This window comes from Dryobates pubescens, chromosome 5 (assembly GCF_014839835.1).
Source record: "Dryobates pubescens isolate bDryPub1 chromosome 5, bDryPub1.pri, whole genome shotgun sequence".
Taxonomy (NCBI): domain Eukaryota; kingdom Metazoa; phylum Chordata; class Aves; order Piciformes; family Picidae; genus Dryobates; species Dryobates pubescens.
The window spans coordinates 38385738-38406437 of record NC_071616.1 but is presented as its reverse complement, the minus strand read 5'-3'; the positions used below and the strand labels follow the sequence as shown (position 1 = coordinate 38406437).

Sequence of the window (20700 nt, the reverse complement as noted above, 5' to 3'; positions counted from 1 at the left end):
GAGCCGTTCTTCGATGGCCAGGGAATATCTGCATCGTGGTGCCCGGGTGCCGCAAGCCCCGTCTCGCTTCCTCCCAGAACAAGCGAAGCTGAAGCTGGTTTCCCTAGCACTTTGTGTTTTCCACCAAAAATGATTCAACTCTTATCGCTCACAGCCTTCTCGTGCACCTCCCGTGAAATAATCATTGGTGAAGAAGTGCTTTATTATAACAACGCGACCGTAAACAAGGAAGAACTTCTTTCCCGCATCCGTCAAGCCAAGGCGGGGAGACCGAGCGTGTGTCAAGGTATCTCTCTGCCTCTGACGGGGACAGTGGGAACCTCTCCGCAAGCCCCGCCGCCTCTTCCCGGCCGCTTCCTCGGGAAGGAAAGCCGGGAAGGGGCCGCAGCAGCCCGGCGGTAAACCGGTGGGAGATGGGCGCTGCGCCGTGCCGGGCCCGGCCCCTCGGGGTCTGCGTGCAAGCCCTTCGGGTGCCCTCCAGCCGAATGACGCCGTGCCAGTCCCACTCCGCCCCGCCCCAGTATTTATCAGCTCTTTCCGTGCAACTTACCGCCGGGCAGGTACGAAACAGCCATCACCGCAGTTGCGGGGACCCAGGTGCTGAGCGCGCCTGCCAGAGAGAGCGGAAGGGCCGCCCGCCCCGTGCTGTCCGTCATCAACCCTGGCCATTAGGAGGGCGGCTGGGCGGCGGGGCCGCCCCCGGGGCCGGGCTCGGGCAGCGACGGGCCGCGGCGCCCGGCCCAGCCCGGCCCAGCCCACGTTGCCCTGAGGTTGAAATGCAGAAGTCAAGGCTCTCTCGTCGGGAAGTAGATTTCCTTGTGGCCCTTTTTCCCTCACGTCCCTGCTGCCTTCTCGGTGCAGATCAGAGATTCTCGGGGGCTAGTGCCACCGGGAGCGCAGCAGGCCGAGCTCCTGGCTCTGGGCATAGGTCTCCGTTCGGGATTTAGGACAGCCTCAGAGGTGTCCTGCTCAGAGGAATGGGTAAGTGGCTGGGAGTTGCTGGAGGGTTCAAGTGCTGTCAAGAGAGGGGGAGCACCCATGCGCCGTCATGTGCCGCCGGAGCAGCTCCCTTATTGACTTTGCTCGTGTTCCTACAAGTTTTAAGAACACGCTAAGGGTCAGGAGCAGGGAGAAGAGAAAGCTAATGACTGCTCGGTTTATTATTAATGTTATTAGGCAAGTGCGAGGCAGGATCGCAGACGAGTGGAGGGCTGGAGCCCCGTGGCACGTTGTATATTATTCCTGACACCGATCTTAGCAGTTAACATTTTAGCACGTTTGTTTTACAGCCTGGTGTAATTGTGCTGTTAAGCGAGAGGCGCTAACAGCACCAGAAACGGTCTTTAAAAAGTTAGTCGCGACTGGGAAGCACCGCGTTGCCCGTTCCTCTCTCAAGATGTAAAAGAATTTCCTCAACTACTTTTCCTTCCTCCCCCTCCCCCACGCCTTCGAAAATGTTTTTCTTTTCTTTTTCTTTTCTTCGTGTTCCTTTTTCCTGTGGCAATAAAGCTGACAAGTCTGTTGGGGCGATCTCGTTTTTCATCTCCGGAATGTGCTTTTTTAGAAAATGTTTGATGTGCATTCCAGAGAGCCCCGACATTTGCCGGCACGGATTTTCTTACCTTCTTTTCTTTTTCTTTATTAAAAGAAAAAAAAAAAAAAAAAAAGCTTGTTTTTCTCGCATGTTTTGTTTTGTTCTTTCATTTTTCTCTCCTTTCTTTCTCCCTTTCCCCACCTCCAATTTCGGGAGCATCTCGCTATTATAAAGAAGCGTGCGTCGAGTGACCAGGGGGGGCCCGAGCTGTGACATCTGCCTTGTGATACAGAGCAGACCAAACGCCCCTTTCTGAGTCATTAGCCGTGTCCGATGGGTGTGTTTGTGCGTTTGCTTGCAGAACCTGCCTTCGGGGAAGTGAACCAGCTCGGGGGGGTGTTTGTCAACGGGAGACCCCTGCCCAATGCCATCAGACTGCGAATAGTGGAACTGGCGCAACTGGGTATCAGACCGTGTGACATCAGCCGGCAGCTCCGCGTTTCCCACGGCTGTGTCAGCAAAATCCTGGCTCGCTACAACGAGACCGGCTCCATCCTACCGGGGGCTATCGGAGGCAGCAAGCCTCGAGTCACGACCCCTACGGTGGTAAAACATATCCGGACCTACAAACAAAGGGATCCGGGCATCTTCGCCTGGGAGATCCGGGATCGCCTGCTGGCCGATGGCGTGTGTGACAAGTACAACGTGCCGTCGGTCAGTTCCATCAGCCGCATTCTCCGGAACAAAATCGGGAACCTCTCCCAGCAGAGTCACTACGAGGCCTACAAACAGCACCAGCCTCCCCCCCAGCCTGCTCTGCCTTACAACCACATCTACTCCTACCCCAGCCCCATCACTGCTGCAGGAGCCAAGGTGCCCACCCCTCCCGGGGTGCCGGCCATCCCTAGCACCATGGCCATGCCCAGGACATGGCCGTCGTCCCACTCGGTGACGGACATCCTGGGGATCCGCTCCATCACAGATCAAGGTGAGGAGAGGGGACTCGGGGCCGCAGCGGCAGCCAGGCAGGGCCGGAGCGTTTCGGTCCTCTGTTCCTGGGCTCCTTCCTCTGCGAGGGTCGGAAGGAGGTTTTGTAGTTTGCCTTGGGAAAACTCTGGCCTCTTCTCCAGCCCGAGCTGGGCATCGAGCTTACCAGAGGGTGTGCCTGGGGACGCGGGCAGATCGGAAATCCCGGGGTGGGCTGCAGGAGAGCCTGCAAACGGTACACATCGGCCTTCACCACTGCCGTGGTGACCCGAGAAGTGGCGGCCTTGGCCGGAGGGAACGGACAGGATTGTGGCGGCTCCAGGGCGCGCTTGGCCCCGGCCCCACGGCCGCCCCAGTCCCGCCGCCACTGCTACCCCGGTCTCGGTCCCGGCCGAAGCTCGAAGCCGCCGTCCTGTCCCAGGCGCCGCCTTGGCGTTACCGAGTAGTCCGTTTTCTCTAGTTTTCGCAATCAGGCCAAATTTGCTCCGGCAGGAAGTTCAAATGTCAACTAATTGCTTTCATTCTGATGCTGTATTTTCTTCCGAAGCGGTGGTCCAGGAAAACCAAACCCCAAGATCTGCTTCTTTTATCCTTTCCACCTTCTTTCTGTTTCTCCGCCTGGAAACTGCGTCGCGTCTCCCAGCCACACGGCACTCTTTGCTGTGAAGAAAGGGACATTTTTTCCATGTCGATCTCTGCCAGTGCACTGAGAGTGAAAGTGGTTAAAACAACAGTTTAAAATAACCCTCGCCTACAGCGATCTGTGTCCCACTCTTCCCTCCCAATTAGCAGAGGAGGGGGCTGTGATGAATGTTTTCATTGCGTTTTTAAGAGCACTGTTTCAAATGCAAATTGATCACTTGGACACCGCAGAACAATTCACTTTTTCTTTTCTCAAAAACGTGATTTTTTTTTTCAAGCACTACACGCGCATTTTATTTACAGTCACGTATACAAAAGTATGTAAGTTTTGTCCTTCTTTGCCCTCCACTTCACTACATAAACTTTACCATCAGACCACTCTGGCACAAGAAAACGTGTTTCTGAGTCGACTTTAGCAAATACGCTTCTGGCAATCTGTGCTCTGTGATGGGGAGAGGTAGCGTTGGCAATGAACATTTAAAAGAATAAGAACGTTATAATTACATGATTTTTAAAAAATTCTGTTTGTTTGTTTGTTTTAGTTCCTCTTTTATTAACACCACATTGTCATGCGGGCCCCTGATGGTACTGCCCCATCTCCCTCAAACCTCAGATCTGCACACATCTTTCTTCAGTGTAAAATTCCCCCCCTCCCCTTTCCAGCAGAGAGCCAGGGCTGCTGGGCGGCCGATGCCGCAGATGGGGGCTGCTCGACCTTGATTTATAGGATAAACTGACCTTGCTGACACAGAAAGGAAGCCCCTATTCATGGGAAAGTGTGAGATCAGCAGAAAAGGGCGCTCACCGAGAGAGCTCAATTTCTTAAGACAACTTCAGATTTGTGTCTTTCCCCAGCCTCGGCGAGGGGCCGAGCGAGGCGTTGTGGCGGCGAAGTCCTCTCCCACGGTGGGCCCGCAGCCCCGCAAGCTGCGATGCGGCCGGGCGCTGGGGTCGAGGGAGCCCCCGTGTTTCCCCTTCCCCCTCGGGATCTGTGGTGGGGCCCGGGGAATTTGCTAGCCTGCAAAACAGCTCGGTATTCCTCTGCTGTGGCTGATGCATCTGTAAATAACAGGACTTTCATATTCTTCCCTTCATTCCTCCCCCTTTTCTCTTCCTCTCTTCCTGCATTTTTTCCTCTTTTTTTTTTTTTTCTTTTCCCTTTTCCCCCCCCTGGTGTGTGCGTTTGTTTTGTTTGTTTGTTTTTCCGTCCCAAATTTGTTTGTAGCCTTGGTCATCTGTAGTTGTGTCAGTTATTTCTAACAGGGAGTACCGTTTGTCCCCGGGGGGCAGCTCCGTCCCGCCAGTGCAGGGACACAGGGCAAGGAACACAGCGGGCTCCGGGATCTGCTGGCTGTCGCTGCCATCAGCTGCAAGGAGGGACCGACTCCCTTCTGCCCCCGGATCACCTTTTCCACGGACTCCCGCCGGGCTCAGCGAGGTGTGGCGGGTGACGGACAGGCTTCTCCTTAACTCTGTTCCAGACTGCTTCCTGTGGGGAGGGCAAGCCGTCTCCAGTCCCGAGCAAAGTTCTTCGCATCCCGGTCCCTGCTTCTAACCCGCTGCCCCTCTCGTCTTTCCCTACAGTGAGCGACACTTCACCTTACCCCAGCCCCAAGGTGGAGGAATGGAGCAGCCTAGGCCGAAACAGCTTCCCCGCCCCGGCGCAGCACGCCGTGAACGGGCTGGAGAAGAGCTCCCTGGAGCAGGAGTCCAAGTACAGCCAGGTAAAGAGAGAGTATGGGGAGGGCGGTGGTGCACAGGGCCCTTGAGCTCGATCTCGGGCTTGTGGCCGTCGCCTGCGGTTTTAGATCCAGTGCCGGCCTTCCCTCTGCTATGGTTCGCAAACGAGTCCGCCAAGACGGGCGACGTCGGGAAAAAGCCTGGCTCTCTCCTCCGCTCCTCTCTCCGCTCCTCTCTCCGCTCCCTCCCTCGGCACAGCCGCCGGAGGCCCCCGGCAGCCCCCAGCCCGCCTTTCTCCTGGCCGAGAGACTCCCGGCGGGCGGAGGGTTGGCAGGGCGGGCAGCGCCCGCATCCCGGCCGCCCCTGGCTCCCGGCGCTGCCCCCGCCGTCCAGCAGACACTCGAAAATCGCCGCTCGCCGGCCCCTGCCCGCCTAGCTACCCGTCCACTGGACCCCGCCGCATCGCCCTCCGGGGCTCTGCCCCCAGCGCAGCCCTGAGCACCCGCCTCGGGCCGGGCCGGGCAGCCCTGGGCCTTGCGAGCGGGCACATCCCGCCGCCGCCCTTAAAGCCCCGTTTTCCGCTGTCCGCAACGTGCTCTGTAGGCAGGGGAATAATTTGAAAATGAGGTGTAATTGCTTCCTACATTAAGCATTTTTAAACGCTTAAGTAGAGGACGAATTTCCTACGTTTTAATTACAACACAATATAACTGTTACGTAATAAATCTCTGCCTAAATCTTTGTACTTGCCTAATCAAATCCCATGCCAGGAGAAAAGCTATAAAACCGTCAACTGTTAGTCGTTTTGAAGAGACAGGTTTTGAAAACATTTTCTTTTTTTCTTTCTTCTTCCCTCCCCCTGCCCCCCGTTCGATAAAATCAATTCAAACTCTACCAGAGGTTCTCAGATATGTTGACTTCTCGACTGTTCATTTGTTACACTTACAACGAAGTCGAGGCAAACCTGCTATCTCAGTTTAGCACGTTCCCATTCAAAGGCAGAGGTTTGGGACCTATTTTTTTGAGTTCTGTGTCTGGTTTTGGATTCTTGGTGCAGAGATTAGCTGAATCAGACCCTTTCAAATTCAATATGTGGATGGCAAACTGTGGGAATACTTGCAAAGTAGTGAATGAGGCCGAGTGGGAAATACCGCAGGCCCCGAAAGTCAACAACTACTTTATTGCATGTATTGCCTTAAAGACAATCTGCCACCTTTAATGTTGTCCTAGTCATTTTGTATCACATTTTCCGATTATCCCATTATTATCCTGTTCATTTCATATCACCAATAATGTGCACTGTAGTATAGCCATGGCTGTACCACTGAAGATAGAGTTAATATTCGTGCTTCCACAGTTTTCTTTAAAAATCAAAGAAATAAAGTGCTAGAAGTCTTACTAAAAAAGATGGAAATAGCTTGTCATTATTCTGTTATGAACAGCTGTACTGTGGCTGCGTTGTCTGTGGCTGGGCCTTCTGCACATGATTCTGCTGAAATATTCACAGGATCCAGCTCATAGGCTATAATGCATCATCTCTTCTGGAGTCTCATTTACCTCAACAGAGATGTTGAGGAACTGTGTTCTGTAAATCGGCTTATTCTCAGTGCTGCTGTGGGAAACTACTTTTAATCTTCTTTCACTCTTTCAATATCCTCTCATTGTCCTAATATAACACTGTTCTGCTGTCAATACCAGTCTTACTTTAAAGTATTGTCTGACCTGAAAGATCACCTGATAAATGTAATCCAACCATATTCGCTATTTAAATAATGGAGCAACTTGCTATTAATAAAATGAAATTAATTTATCAAAATACATTGTCCAGAGAGTTTGAAAGGGAAAGAAAAGCTTAAAAAAATAGAAAGAAAAAAAAAATGTATCCAAAAGGTAACTTTCCAGAACCTTGCTCAGTTAAAGAAGATAGAGAAGAGATTTGCTTCTTCACCACAATGTTATAAGTAAATAGATCTTGGCTTTGGAAAATTCTAACATATATAGACCAGTCTATTCAGGCTGTCTTACCAGAGAATTCACTCACATGTACATTAATTGCTTTATCTGTCACAAGTTTGCTATTTTGCTAAATTAAGACATGTTCAGAAAAAAATACTGCCAAGTAAGGATATGAAAATGTGGTGGGGTTTTTTTTTGTTGTTGTTTGAAACATTCTTTATTTTTTTTTTTTGCCAAAAGATTTGTTCCAACCAGGTGCAAAGTGAAACCTATGCACCAAATTCTTGCTGCACGTGGTGCTGACTTACTAACGCCTCATTCGCTGAAGAGCAGTCAGTCTGGGGTGATGGTCTGTGACAGTAAGGTCTCACCAAAAGTCGTTGATATCTTTGAATCTTTTCATAGCCTCTTGCAACGTGTACTGCTTTGGGTGTGAATAGATGTCCAGGGTACAGGTGAGAACATTGGTTCATTTGTCTGAATCTAGCACAGCGGTAGCTGGAACGGTGGAAAAATGGGGACTCCACAGCCACAACTTATATGCCAGAAGGATTATGGTGAAAAGGACTCTGTGCTTGGACTTCAGGATAAATACTGTTTCCCTCATTTGCCTTGGGCAAAGCTCATTACAAAAGCTGGGTCTTAAGAAGGCAGAGAGCAGATTTGCACTGGGGAGGAGAAACGACTGTTCTGTGATATTCCAGTTTTATGTCTGTATTACCAAAGTCAGAGACGCCTACAAAAGGAGCAGAGCAGCAGGGAATCAAGCACGCATGTTTTACCTAGGCTTTCCAATTACACAACAGGAGTGGAGGGATTGTGTTCTGAAGTACATTAACAAAGGGTTTTGTGTGGGTGATAGGGAGTTCTGTTTCCTACAAATGTCAGCTATACAGTTTAAGCATCAGCAACATTCAAGGTTCACCTGTCCACAAGCTTGGCAATAGCATCATAGCTGCTATGTGAGTGAAGGACTTGTTTCCCTAGAATTAGTCATGGAACTTACTTCTCTAGAAATCCCCAAGAAACTCCCTCTGCATGAGAAAGACTAGAAAATTTGAGCTCCATATATGTATCTGATTCCTCCTTCTAAATGATACGCATTGTTTTAACACACAGGATCCTGTAGGCTTTTTGTCAGGCAAAACTCTCATTGACCTCCCAGACTTATCAGCCAACAGCCAAGGCTCATCTCCTCGATGGGCATGAAAGGCTGCTTTTCGCTCCTTTCCCCATGTATTGGTGGGAGTTGGGCTTGGGAAAAGACTCCACAAAAGAAGCATGAAGGCTTCACGTTTTTGCCTCAGCAATACTCAATCCAATTCATTGAACATGAATTTATAAATTTCATTTAACGTGAAACTGAACTAGAGCATTTTTCACTTTAAATACCAGGGCCCTTGTTTGCAGTGCTGTTTGGTATTTGGTTTGGGGAAATGGAAAGCTCTGCCTGGCAGACTGTGATGCTATACCAAACATTCCCCAGGAAATCGCAGAGATGCTTTCACAAGTTTGTATTAATTGCCTGATGCTCTGAGACATCATCTATATATGAGCAACTGCATTTTATATTTTCCTACTGCATCATGTTCACAAATTCATCCTACAGCTCTACAAACAGAGCAGCTGTGAATCAGAGAAACTGAAAAGGCAAACAGATTTTTCTGAGAGCTTGACAGTTTTGGGTCACAGGAATTTAATTTGTTGCAGTATTTCTATGAAGAGGCACATCCAATGTGTTGAGGGGATGGCTTCTACAGCTCATTGTAACACAGAGGATGACTATTCTGAGTATTTAGTGCATTACACAGCTTATAACGACAGCTGCATTAAGAACCCCCCCCCCCAAAAGTCCTGAAATCACTGAAGTACAAACCCATCTGTACTCTGCATTTGAGATTAAATCATTAAATAAGCATGTATCATCATTAAAATGCAGTTTTCAGACATCTGAACCTTGTGACTCTCTGGACTAACGTCACAGATGTGCAAACTGGAAAAATTGTGGTCGGTGCTTGTGCATCTATGAAAGTGCAGAAGATCTGACGTATGTCTGCGCAGTTTGTTGAGAGGCAAATAGCTTTGGATTGTTTATTTATTTATTTGTTTCCCCCTCCAGCAGTATTTGCAGATGCACACATTACCAAAAGGAGCAGGTACTCATTACTGGGAAAAAGCTTGTAACTGTGAGGTCTAAGAGCAAGTGGTTACTGCAAGCTCACTCCTGGAAAGGGTAATGCCTTTCAAAGGCCTGATCCCAAACCTACCAGAGTTGGTGAAAAGATTCCTCCTAATTCAGAGGTGCTTGTGAACGTGGTTTTAGTGAAGTCTTTCTCTGATGTATTGGACAGACCTCAAAGTAGCAGCCACTTCATCTCTGTCTTAGCTGAAATCCGTCAGCTGCTAGTGACTTGAGCTTTTGGCTTTGCTGGAATAGTACTTTGTGTCCCTCAGTTGTGTTCTGTTTAGAGGTCATGAGATCCATGTGCTGTAAGTGCATAAAGGCAAAGGTCTATTTTAGGCCAAGTGATTGCAAATAATTGTGGGTGCAATTCTGGACAATTATTTGCACAGAAAATGCAGGCAATGTAAATATTTAGTTCCTGATCTTTGATTGTAGATGAACAATAAACTGCATATGCGGTGGCCAAAGCATCTCTAATTTCTTTTATCTGCAGTGCTTAGAACCCTCAACATACGGTAGCTTCCCAGGTAGCCAGATGAAAATGTAACCTTTAATGTTATGGCTGATTGCATGACCCTCCCACACAGATTACTTATTGAAAAAAAAAATATCATTAGCAAGTTATTTGGCATCTTATATTCTAACTCAGGATTCTGGCAGTTAGATTCCTGCTGTAGGTCTGTGCAAAATCCCTCAATGATAAAGGTCCAGACCTCCTACTCATACCTGGGGGTGGAGGGAAGGTGTTGAGGAGAGGTGCTTGTTTGTTTTCTTGCTGTAGTGTCTAGCAGAATTGTTAGCAGAGTTCCTGTCTGGTGCAGAGGTTCAGACCTTGGCTTGGAGACTGTGCGGTTCTCTGTCACTCTCAGGATCTATAGACCAGTGCCTGTTATTAAGATACTGTCACTCAGATGGCTTGCTTGAGGTCTAGGCATCCATGTCATTGCATGTTGTGGGTGAGGGGCATGAGCTGATCCCACTACATGCACCCGATTCCTTCCCAGGTGATCTGGATGGCACCCCATTCGAACCCCATTTGTGAGACCTGCCTCTTACTGGCCACCTGCTTCCACGGCCAAAACACAGTGCCCTGCCCACCAACCCACATGGCTTCAGGGCACTCCACCTGGATGAAACTAATAAAGAAAGTCAGAGAGGTGAGTGAATGGTATAATGACACTCAAAATGCACTCTGAGCATCCTCTGCTCAAAGGGCCTCAATAACCCATAAGGAGCTCCACTGTGACCAACAAGACCAGGAATGTGAGAGTGGTGGGAGATACCTACCATAGCCGAGATGAAGTGTGCCAGGGCCAGGGGGATTAGACAGGACTTGATCTGTTCTGTCTTCTGGTGCTTGTAGTAGAGTGGGAAGTAGATAAAGACTCTATGGTGTGTTTGAATTTGTCTGTTGTGGCAGTTTATCAGCTCCTCCATACCTAGTCATGATGACCATGGGCATTTGGTAATCGATGGGCTATGATTTCACCCTTGTTTACCAGCTTCCCAGTAGATGCTTCTGCAGCATCAGAGATTTGTTAGACAAAGGGGACTGCTGTTTGGGTCAAAGAAGATGAAGCTGGGGCTTTCTCGGTTTTACCTCGTATTTGCTTAGCTTCTACCCAGCAAGAATCCCTTAGGGGTCCTCAGTTTCATTTGAGTAACCCCATACAGAAGTTACAATATATTGTTAAATATAAGAATGCATTTTTTCATAGAATATTTTGCTATTGTATTACATCTGTAAGCATCAGGATAGAAAGAACAAATGTTTATTCTTTCAGTGTATTTGCCTGTTAAATGCCCATGCGTGTGCTGCTTCACTCCAGATTTTGCCAACATACCAAGGGGGACTTATTGTGCAAATCTGTTCTAAAACTATGGGAATTTGTTGTTAGTTCCTACTCAAGGGATTTTGCTTATATGGCAGGATTTTTTTCCCCCCCTGAGCTTGCTTTTTGCCCTCATAAGTGTCATATATCTGCCTAAGGGAAACTCAGGTTGTATCTTTGTCATCAAAATCAAATTCTGTGCTCACAGCCAACAGAATTTGTTTTCACTTCATGTTGAGGTAGTCTGGTTGTGAGCTTTGTTATGTAATGGGATGTATCCCAAGATCCATTACCTTCACTGGAAAAGCACTGACTTTCGCTTATGGTGTGTGGTAGACCTCACTTCATGGTGAAAACTCTCTGAACACATCCCTCTTATGAAGGAGCATTGGAAACCCTTCCTTCCCCCTTTTTCCTTGGAGTGTGCTTAGGTTTTACAATAACCTTCATCTGCCTGGTCTCCATCATGCCTTTTGCTCCTACCTCTCTTTTCCTCTGTTGTTTTTGTAGTGGATTCCTCAATCTCTGAGAAAGAGCTTTTCTTTTTTTCCTCCTTCTTCTTTTGTTTCTACTGCAGTTTGTTTTGGAAAAGACATAAAATGCCCCTGGCTCCTTTAGGAATGGATTGGTGATGGTGTGTAAATTCAAGTTACTATTACTATTTCCAAAACTGGTTTTTTATTTCCCTGAGGAGGCTGAGATTTAAAATTTGATAAGAAAATATAATTAAGAGTGATCTTGATGCATGTCGCAGCTATAGTTAAAACACTCAATTGATATTATCTGATTTCTGTGTTATTTGGAGCAGCTGGGGATGCCTATATGTAAAGGAAACAACTTTAAGTTAATAAAGGAGCACATTAAAACCTGAGGAAAAGGATCTGCTCATTATTAAGGGAATGAACATTAGAAGGAGGTAGTGTGATTTTTCTCATGCAGCACGTTGAATTTAGTAACAGGAGATGAAACTGTAAAGAAAATGGCATGTATCTTCATAAGAGATATTGTATAGCATTGGGTAGCTAATTACATCTGGAATTTTAAAGCACTCAGGCATGCAAATGACTCCATTCTAATTCTGACTTCAATGAGAATACCAGCATTGCTTTGTACAAATTACAGTGGAAGAAGCTAAATATTGTAATCCCCTATTCTTGAAAGGTCTCTTCGTTTTTCAAAGCTCAGCCTTGTGGGAATCAACCCAGCTCAGCTGAGCGGCAGGCTGGCTGGAAACCCCTTGCCCGTGAGTTATTTTAAAAGCTCCTTAATTCCAGTCTACTACTGCTGCCCAGTCTTCCTTGAAAATAAAGGCATATGTTTCAAAGTAATATCCTACCTACAAAATGTTTCCCCTTCAGTTCAAGATTGTTTTGGATGTCACCATTATTTAAAGACAGTGTCCCCGTTTTCCGGAGCCTGTTTTATTCTCTTCTGCTCGCAGTCAAATGAATAGAATATCAAAGGATATAGGTGCAGTAAAATAAGTTCATTCATCTAAGGATACAGAATCGTAGAAGTACAGAACTGTTTTGGTTGGAAAAGACCTCTAAGATCATCGAGTCTGTCAATATAGTCATATAATCTAACGTGAAAAAGCTTTTTTTTAAAAGAAATGTTTCCAGCAGTATAAAAAGACAGCAAACCCTGATTTGCAGGGTCAGCTCCAACGAGGTTTATTCAAGTACAGACTAGCAATTTTATTGCATTTTTCTCAACAAGATTTTTGATAATCAATGTGTTATTGGAAACTGGATACATTTACCTAGTACTTGCTTTTGTAACCTTGCTCCTGTAGCTAGCTGCTTTAGCTGTGCAGGGATGTGAATTTCAGTGGGACACTCACTGGAGTGAGTGTCTGTAGGATCATGAACTTTTTCCCATTGGTGCTGTAGCACTGAATAGCAACTTCAGAATCTAGCTCTACTCTACTCAGCTACAATTTCCACCAATATGTTATTTAAAGTTATTCATTTTAAAACCTCAAAAGAAACATAGGTGTATTACTTACATCTTTAGGAAATGCCATTTCCCTAAATGAGATTCCTATTACAGACCTGCTGCTGCTGTTTGACTTGGAAAATTTGTTTACTCTTCCCTTGGGACCCCATATGTTGGTTTGATTTATAAATCATATTTGACCTCCAATTAAAAAAGGAAGATTAAGCTTGTTTGCTTCCTTTATGTTTGCAGCTTGTGTTTGATTGCTCCCAGTCTTGCTGCCATAATCTTTTTGACTGATTATGTGCATGTTGCTAAGAATATGAGATATCCTCTCTGTTTATTAAGGGCTGATGGAAGGACTAGGTGATCTTCGAGGTGTCTTCCAACTTTGGTGATTCTGTGATTCTGTGATGAGATACTCAGCTCTGTTCCCTGCTATGCTTTTCACTCCTTGTGGAAAAAAAAAATGACATGTCCAGTAGCTGCTTTGTGACTGTGTTTTGGGGACCTTTGGAAAAGACTCAGCATTTGCAGGAACAGTTTAAAGTTTTTCATGTTGAAAAATGAGCAGCGAGAGGGGGTCTGTCTGTGGAGCTGTGGTAGCGTCCCTGAGCTCAAGCTACTGCCAGCACTCCACGGGGCTGGGGAGCTGCTTGCTGCTTTCAGTGAGATGGTTGTGGGACCTCTGCAGAGCTGTTTCGGTTTTTAGCTCCGTGCTGGAGGATCAAAGCAACGCGCTGAGTTTGCTGATCCGAAGACAGGAAGTATTTATCCCATTCAAGCTGGTGTCAGAATTGAGAAATAGAAATGAAGCAGCAACCTTGTTCACGAGAGGTGTGTTCCCCAAGTTTTGACACAGGCTAAACTTCTGCTGATTCTAGCAAGGGAGTTTGGGCTGAGTCACTGTCCAAGCTCATTTGGGCTGCTGAATTAGGTAATGAGCTTGGAGCTTAAATTGTTTTTTTTTTTTTTTTTTCCAGAAACACTTTTATTTATTTATTTTCCATTCTAGTTTTTGTTTGTTTAGGGTTTTTAAAATAGTATTTTCTTGCTTCTCTGTTTGTTTTTCTTTTTCACATATATTTAGCATACAAAACATACACCGTGCAACGAGTTCTCTGTTTACTAAAATATTGTAACAATTGCATTACAACAGGCGAGTGAGTCAAATAATTTGCAAGAATACCTTTAAAATAAGAAGAATTTACATTAGTTTGGATGCTTGTTTTAGAGTCTGATTATAAAACTGAAGTGGCATCCACCTGTGGCATTATTGCTATGAATCATAGCTAACATAAATGCAGGTTTGTGATTTTGAATGCTATGATTCTGGGTCCTTTTCTGAAACATTTAGAAGCCATATGGGAAAGGATCACAGGGGACAGTCTAATTTTTATATTGAGAGAACATGTGTCTAGCAAGTGAAAGGCAGAGAAGGAAAAATAGAGGAAGAGATGAAACAAAGTAGTATCTATTAATTACAATATAGAATTTGGATTTATACCTCAGTGTTTGAAAGTGGAATCTAGCTCATGTGTTTTTCCTGGTATTAACATGACCGAGGCAGGGGTAAAAAAATCAAGCAGTCTGTCTGATGTGGACTGTTTAGGAAGTTTGTCCCCAAAGCTTGTGCTATTATCTCTCCTTACCATGCAGGAAAGAGGAGGTTGAAACTGTGTGACACATTATACCAGCGCAACCTTTGCAACAGAAATCAAGATGCGTGCTGATTTGGAGAGGACTTGTTCTGACAATTAGGAGCCCAAACAGCTAATGGAAATTACTTGTTCCAAAGACAATCCCACACAAGCTTGGTTCTAGACTTGCTTTCCATCCACCTACCCCTTTGTCCCAAATCCCAAACAGACTGAAAATAACTGCAACAAAAGTTATCTCTAGATATAGTGTTATACCCAAAGTTATACTCTAAGTCTAAAAATTTCCTTGGTTAAAACTACTGAACCAACTCCCTCACTGGTGAAAATAAATGCAGTCCATTTGTTTCAGAAAGACGTTACATCAGCCTTGGCTTTGAATTCCGGCCTAGACGTTCCTTTCACTAACACCAGTACTTACCAGCAGTAACTCCGCAGGCAAGCACCAGGTCAGCTTGTGATCTTGAGCAAGTCACTGCTGTTTTGTGGCTATCTGCAAGAATACCTTTAACCAAATTTGCAAATGTGCTCTAGGTTTTGGGCAGAAGTCTGAAATTTGGAAATGCTTATCCCATCATCTGTCTCAAAACATTGATGGAAGGGGCAATTCAGAGTAAATATTTCTCTCTGATCTCTGTAGAAGCTGGCCAGTAAGCACTTTCAAACGGGAACCCTTGTCGCTTGCACAGCACAGGATCATGTTCAGTTAGAACTACATGTTTGTTTGTTTGCTTAAAAAAATTAGATTTCCTTTGAAAAGCAGTGGTTTAAATTAAGAAAAAAAAATATTTGTAAGACTTAAAAACTAGGTTCAAGAAGCTCTGCACTTAAAACAAGTTCTAAGGGTTTTAAAGCTCCATAAACACCATGGGGTTCTTGCACTCCTAATTATGAATGTTTAGATTTTGGTGTTCATTTCCTCTGATTGAAATACTGCAGGATGAATTATTCATCTAGTATATACAGGGTCATGGAACTTAATCCCCTCCATTTATTTTAAGTGAATGTCATGTTTGTAGAAAGTGCCAGATTGACAGACAAGATTCAACCCTTCTGATAACCTACAGTTAGCATCTAAAGCTGTTTAAAAGCAAAAACTCTTGTGGTTAAAGTTATTGGGATTAGGCCCTTCACTGATGAAAGTCAGAGATGTATTCTATTTTTATTTGGTGTAGCATAGTTTAAATCGCATAAGGTGAGATTTTCTTTATCTCCTCAGCTTTAAGTTTGGGCTAGAGGAGGCCTGTGGCTGCTCTGAAGTACTGCTCAAACCTCCTCTGAAGCAGAACTGTGCTCTATGCTAAATCAGTCCCTACCAGTAAGTGCCTGCTTGGCTGAAGGCACCTACTGGAATCCACCTCATCATGCTTTTGAGCAGTAATGTTTCCTAGCACTGGAATAAAAATAAGAATGATTAATTAATTCAGCCAGGCAGCAACAAGAGCTTTCCAGCATTGGTGGCCTCTGGTAGTCCCTACACAACTGCTCCCACATCCTGCCCTCAGTAGTTAGGGCAAGATCTTTCTCACATTCAAAACAGACACTGTAAAAACAACAGCTATAGCAGCTGTAATTTAAGAAAAGGGTATATGTGTGTGTTCTGTCTGTTACAAAGCTGGGTGTTCTTTTAAATTAAGCTTTCACAAAACTCGTGAATCTTTAGTCAAATCCCATCTCTTCTATCAATAACAACACAACTGGCACTCCCAATGTAATTCAGTAACAAATTAGGGCTCCTTCAATAATGATAGCTCAGACTTCATTTTACTTTGTGCTGTGTGACCACACTAAGGAAGGCCCCACAATGATAAACAGAAGAAGGGGGTAACTTAAATGATTGAATTAAATATTTATTGGCAATGTCTGAATTAATGTGAACTGTTCAGGAACTCCAATTTGAACCAAATTGTGCAACGTGGTCAGTTTCTGGTTGCTTAGAGGCTCCCGGCACCCTTGTCTGTAGGAACTGCAGAAGATAAGGACATAGGCTTGAGCATCAGTGGACTTGCAAAGAGGTGGTGGCATGTTGGCACATTGCCTGGCTCCAATCTAGCCTGTGCCCTCTAGAACACAGTTAGACACTGCCCCAGCATGGTGTTGGACAGGACACACCTCAGAGACCCCAGAGACTGTCAGGCTGTGTGAACAAGGATACCCTGTTTCTGGCAGAAGAGAGATGAGCCATGAGGCTGGCTACTGCATGGCACTGCTCATCCTCAGGGCAAAGAATTTGTCCTGGTCTATTTTATTTATGTGTACAGACACTGTCACCACCTCCAGGGAATTTTTTTTTGCCTGGACACAGCATTGGACATAGCAGGAAGTAATTTCTTGAGGACCAAAAGTTGCCTTTCTCTGCCCATATATTCTTGTCCTTTTATGGTAAGGTGGTGAGAGGTGCTTGGCAAAGTCATTGCATCAAGGAATATTTTGCCTTGGCACAGGACAGTACTGTGCACAACTCTGAAGGATGCATTTACAGTGTTATTCTTCCTCAGATGAGAGGCTGTTAGAGCATCTGCCATCTCTGTAGTACCTTAAGAGGAAGTACCAGTGGTTGGAGAGTATGGAAGTCTGTAGAGCTTATGAGAAGCATTTTCTCTTCTCTGCGGTACTGGAGAGCTCTGACTTCTCCCAGAACCACATGTAGTAGAAGGTAGCAGTGGCAACACAGGAGGCTGGAAGTACCTGTACCTCCTCTGAAACCTAGGTGGAATCCTTTTGAAAGCAAAGTCATGGGTTCAAAGGACATGACCACTCATCATGAAGAATCCTATTTAAAACCAGGCTTACAGCCTTGAGCCTACCACTCGGTATCAACTTGCTTGGGAGTGGGTCAGTCTGGAGGAGCAGAGCGGCCTCACAGGGTCAAAAAACCCCTCTCCTGAACTTCAGAGGCTGGAGTTTGTGCTGTCTCAACATCTATGAGAATCTTTAGGGACTTGCCTTATAGACCTTTTCTCCTTCCAACACCCCTCCTGGGTTTCTGTACTTGTCTGTGCAGGATGCCTTTGGGTTGTGGCTCTCGATGTCTCGGCGTTACAGCCTGGCTCTAATTGCTCTGCTGCCTCTGTGCAAAGCTTTTTGTTTCTGTTGGTTAGGAAAAAGCCAAGAGAGGTTCCCGTTCTTGTTTCACATTTGTCTGAAAAGCATTTTATGCATTGGAAGAGGTAGAGAGCTTGGAGAACAGCAGCTTTTTGGGCCTGTCATGCTTTTTACTTTCTAGTAAACTTAGTGAAATAATTTTCCATGTGATTTAAGGAGTGTACTAATTTACAGAGGTTTGTATTAATTAGTATTGTTGCAAACACTGATATTTAAAGCTGAGGCTGAAGTGCAATTCTGAGACACAGTAGGGGATGTGTAATTGGAGTTGAAGGTCAGGTCACATATTTGGATTTTCAAAAGAATAAGAGCAGTTCAGCTGGATTTGGAATGACAATTACGGTGCTGCTGCAGCTGTATGTTTTGTGCTAATTACTACACCTATCGAAGGCTTGTGGCAGGGATCCTGTCACTGTCTCCTGCTGTTTTAGATTGCTGTACACATTTATATTGACTCCAGCAGGATTACTGCTCCATATCCCAAGTGGCAATGAGGGGATAGTCCAGCCAGTGGAACTGTGAGCTACACTGGTAGGAAACTCGTGAGCCTGAAGCCAGGCCAGTGCTGTCTGTGGAGGTAATTTAGGCAAGTGCAATCCAGACAGGAATTGAACAAGTGAAATGTTAACATCCTGAGAAATTTTAGCAGAAACAAAAGCCTGTTTAATTTCTTAACTATTCACTATCCAGGTCAGGTGTGGTTCTACCAGGTGATTTAAAATGGCAGATGCTGCATGATTTGGTGAATCAACACCTGCTTTTTGCATATTCAGATAGCAAACATTTCTGGGGAGAAAAAAAAAAAATCACCACCACCTCAACTCAAACATAAATATGACACAAACAGAAACTTAAGCAAGATAAATGATCTTGGTTGAAGAAGCATTTACAGGGTGTGAAATAAACACCAAACACACTTTATTTAAATAAGGAGTCATTCATTGTGAAATCCTGCTGTGGCAGACTGAAGGACTCTCCCTTTTCTATTTAAATAGAAATCCTTCTCCCCAGCCTGCGGAAGGACCTAGGAAAATAGCTTGCAGGAAAACACCCAGCCCTGCAATTGTTTTGTGCACAGAAGCCCTATTGAAACCAGGAGAAGCTAAGAGCAAAGCACATTTGCAAGGTTATAGCCCAAGTACCTAGAAAACATATTTTTTAAAGACCTCATCGATAATAATACTACTACTATAGTTCTGACTCATGCTCTGAGCAAACAGTTACCCAAGAGTTTAAGATGTTCCCACCTCCCCTGCCTGCTTGCTACCTCTCTGCTCCAGGGAGTGTTGCCTGGGATCTGTGCCCATACCTGTCTACTGCATCTCAGTGCTGAGCCCACTCTCCTTGGGGGCTGGAGCAGGCAAGGCAGTGGGATGGGCACATCTGCCACTGGTACGGTCGCAGTCACTGCATGCCCAGATTAAGCGGCCACAACACTGCCTGCCAGGGCTCAGCCCCAGTGGCCAACCCCCCATGTGAAATTTGGGGAAGGTGGGTAAGTATCACAGCCCACCTGCTCCAGCCCGTGGGACTCCCTGCCGAAGGATGAAGCTGCTCAGTGAGATGGATGGGACAAACTCATCAGAGATACCTCCGGCTGCAGCTCTCAAACGTAATGATTAGATGCAACTTAAGGAGTCCTTGAACAATATCTGGTGGGAAGGCGTCTGGGCTACAGGTGGACTCAGCAGTTCCTGCCCTGCTTTCAGTGCGCGTTCCCTAATTACCTGCCGTTGGTCTCTTGCCCGGGACAGGCTGCTGGTAGAGGTGTGGGGGGCTGATGTGAGGTAGTGGGACTTGAAAGCAAAGCATGAGAGCCACTGTGCCCCTGAAATCCAGGGCAGTGGTAATGGGTGGCTGAGTATCCCCGCTGGCCACGGTTTTTATATAAATCCCCGGCAGCTTCGGAAGGCAGCTTCTTTCATGGCAAGTCTGCTGTGTCTTGCTCTCATAGAAACGTTTTTCCTTGTCCTTTCAGGCACCCAATGGCCTTCCGGCCGTCAGCAGCTTTGTGTCGGCACCAGCCATGCCTCCGTACGCCACACCTGCCCAAGTGTCACCTTACATGACGTACAGCGCTGCCCCATCTGGCTACATGGCGAGTCACGGCTGGCAGCATGCTGGAGGCACCCCGCTGTCCCCTCACAGTTGCGACATCCCTGCCTCACTGGCATTCAAGGGCATGCAGACAGCCAAGGAAAGCAGCCACTCGGTCATGGCATCTGCTCTCTGACACAGGAGCCAGTTTGGGACCACCACAAGCCCGCAGGCTGGCAGTCCCCTGAGCCTGGCTCATGGACTGCTCTGTTTGTGCTGGCCATGTTCTGGCATTTCTCCTCATGACTTGTCTCCGGTAAGGCTTTTGGGATTGAAAGAGCCGAAGACACCAGAAACTGAGAGAAGTGTGGTGTTGTGCTCTTTAAGTAAAGACCTTGTGTCCCTCAAAGGGCTCGTGGAGCCTTGTCCCACTCTCTCCTGGTCAAACCACATGTATTTATTCTTAATCACCACAGACTCTCTAAATGTGCAATTGTTATTAAGATTTGTGTGAAAATCAATAAAGAAAAATCACCACAGGAAATTCTGCTATGCCTCGAATCAGCAAAGGTGGCTAAATGGGAGGCATTTGCCAACTGCCTAGAGAACAACCCTTTCATCAATGAGGTTATGCAATCCACTGCTATCAAGAGATCATTTTTTGGTTGTTTTCTTGGGTTTCGGTAATCAAATACAGATCAAGGCAATAGGTGGCTTTCAGATTCTTCTGGCATGTCACCATTGTCAGACAGTAGTAATGTCTTTGTGTTTTTATCCATTTGTAAATATAGACTTTTGACAGCGTTTGTCCCTTGAAAGCATTTGTACCTTCCAGGACATTTATTTTTCTCTCTCTCTCTTTATTTTTTTTTTTAAGCTGAAAAGGTGACTTTCTAGCTATTTTCTGTGTCTTTGCATGGTGGGGTAATAGCCTCAGGTGAGGAGGTTTAGGTAAGGTATTTTTTTTTCATCATGTTTTTTGTGCCTAAAGTGAAGGCTTCAACATCTCCTGAAATACAGTTATCACTTTAGCAGAATATTCAAAGGCAGAAATCCGGCCAAGTAACTCTCCCCAGCTATACTCAGCCTCCCATACTCATGAAACACCACATTAGTGTTAAATGTACAAACAGAAATGGATGGAAC

General features: G+C 45.9%; 1 protein-coding gene across 1 annotated transcript; it reads left to right on the top strand.

Annotated features, from left to right (window-relative positions):
* The first annotated feature begins 785 nt into the window (after window positions 1–785).
* PAX9 (paired box 9) lies at window positions 786–20401 on the top strand. The gene is made up of 4 exons (XM_054162229.1): window positions 786–981; window positions 1896–2522; window positions 4748–4887; window positions 19496–20401. The coding sequence occupies exons 1-4, from the start codon at window positions 978–980 to the stop codon at window positions 19748–19750; spliced, it is 1026 nt and encodes a 341-aa protein (XP_054018204.1). The 5' UTR covers window positions 786–977; the 3' UTR covers window positions 19751–20401.
* The last annotated feature ends 299 nt before the right edge of the window (window positions 20402–20700 follow it).

Coding starts and splice junctions, on each gene's coding strand:
- PAX9 (XM_054162229.1), top strand. Junction 2,523..4,747: donor CCGCTCCATCACAGATCAAG/GTGAGGAGAGGG, acceptor CTTTCCCTACAG/TGAGCGACACTTCACCTTAC. Junction 4,888..19,495: donor AGGAGTCCAAGTACAGCCAG/GTAAAGAGAGAG, acceptor TTGTCCTTTCAG/GCACCCAATGGCCTTCCGGC.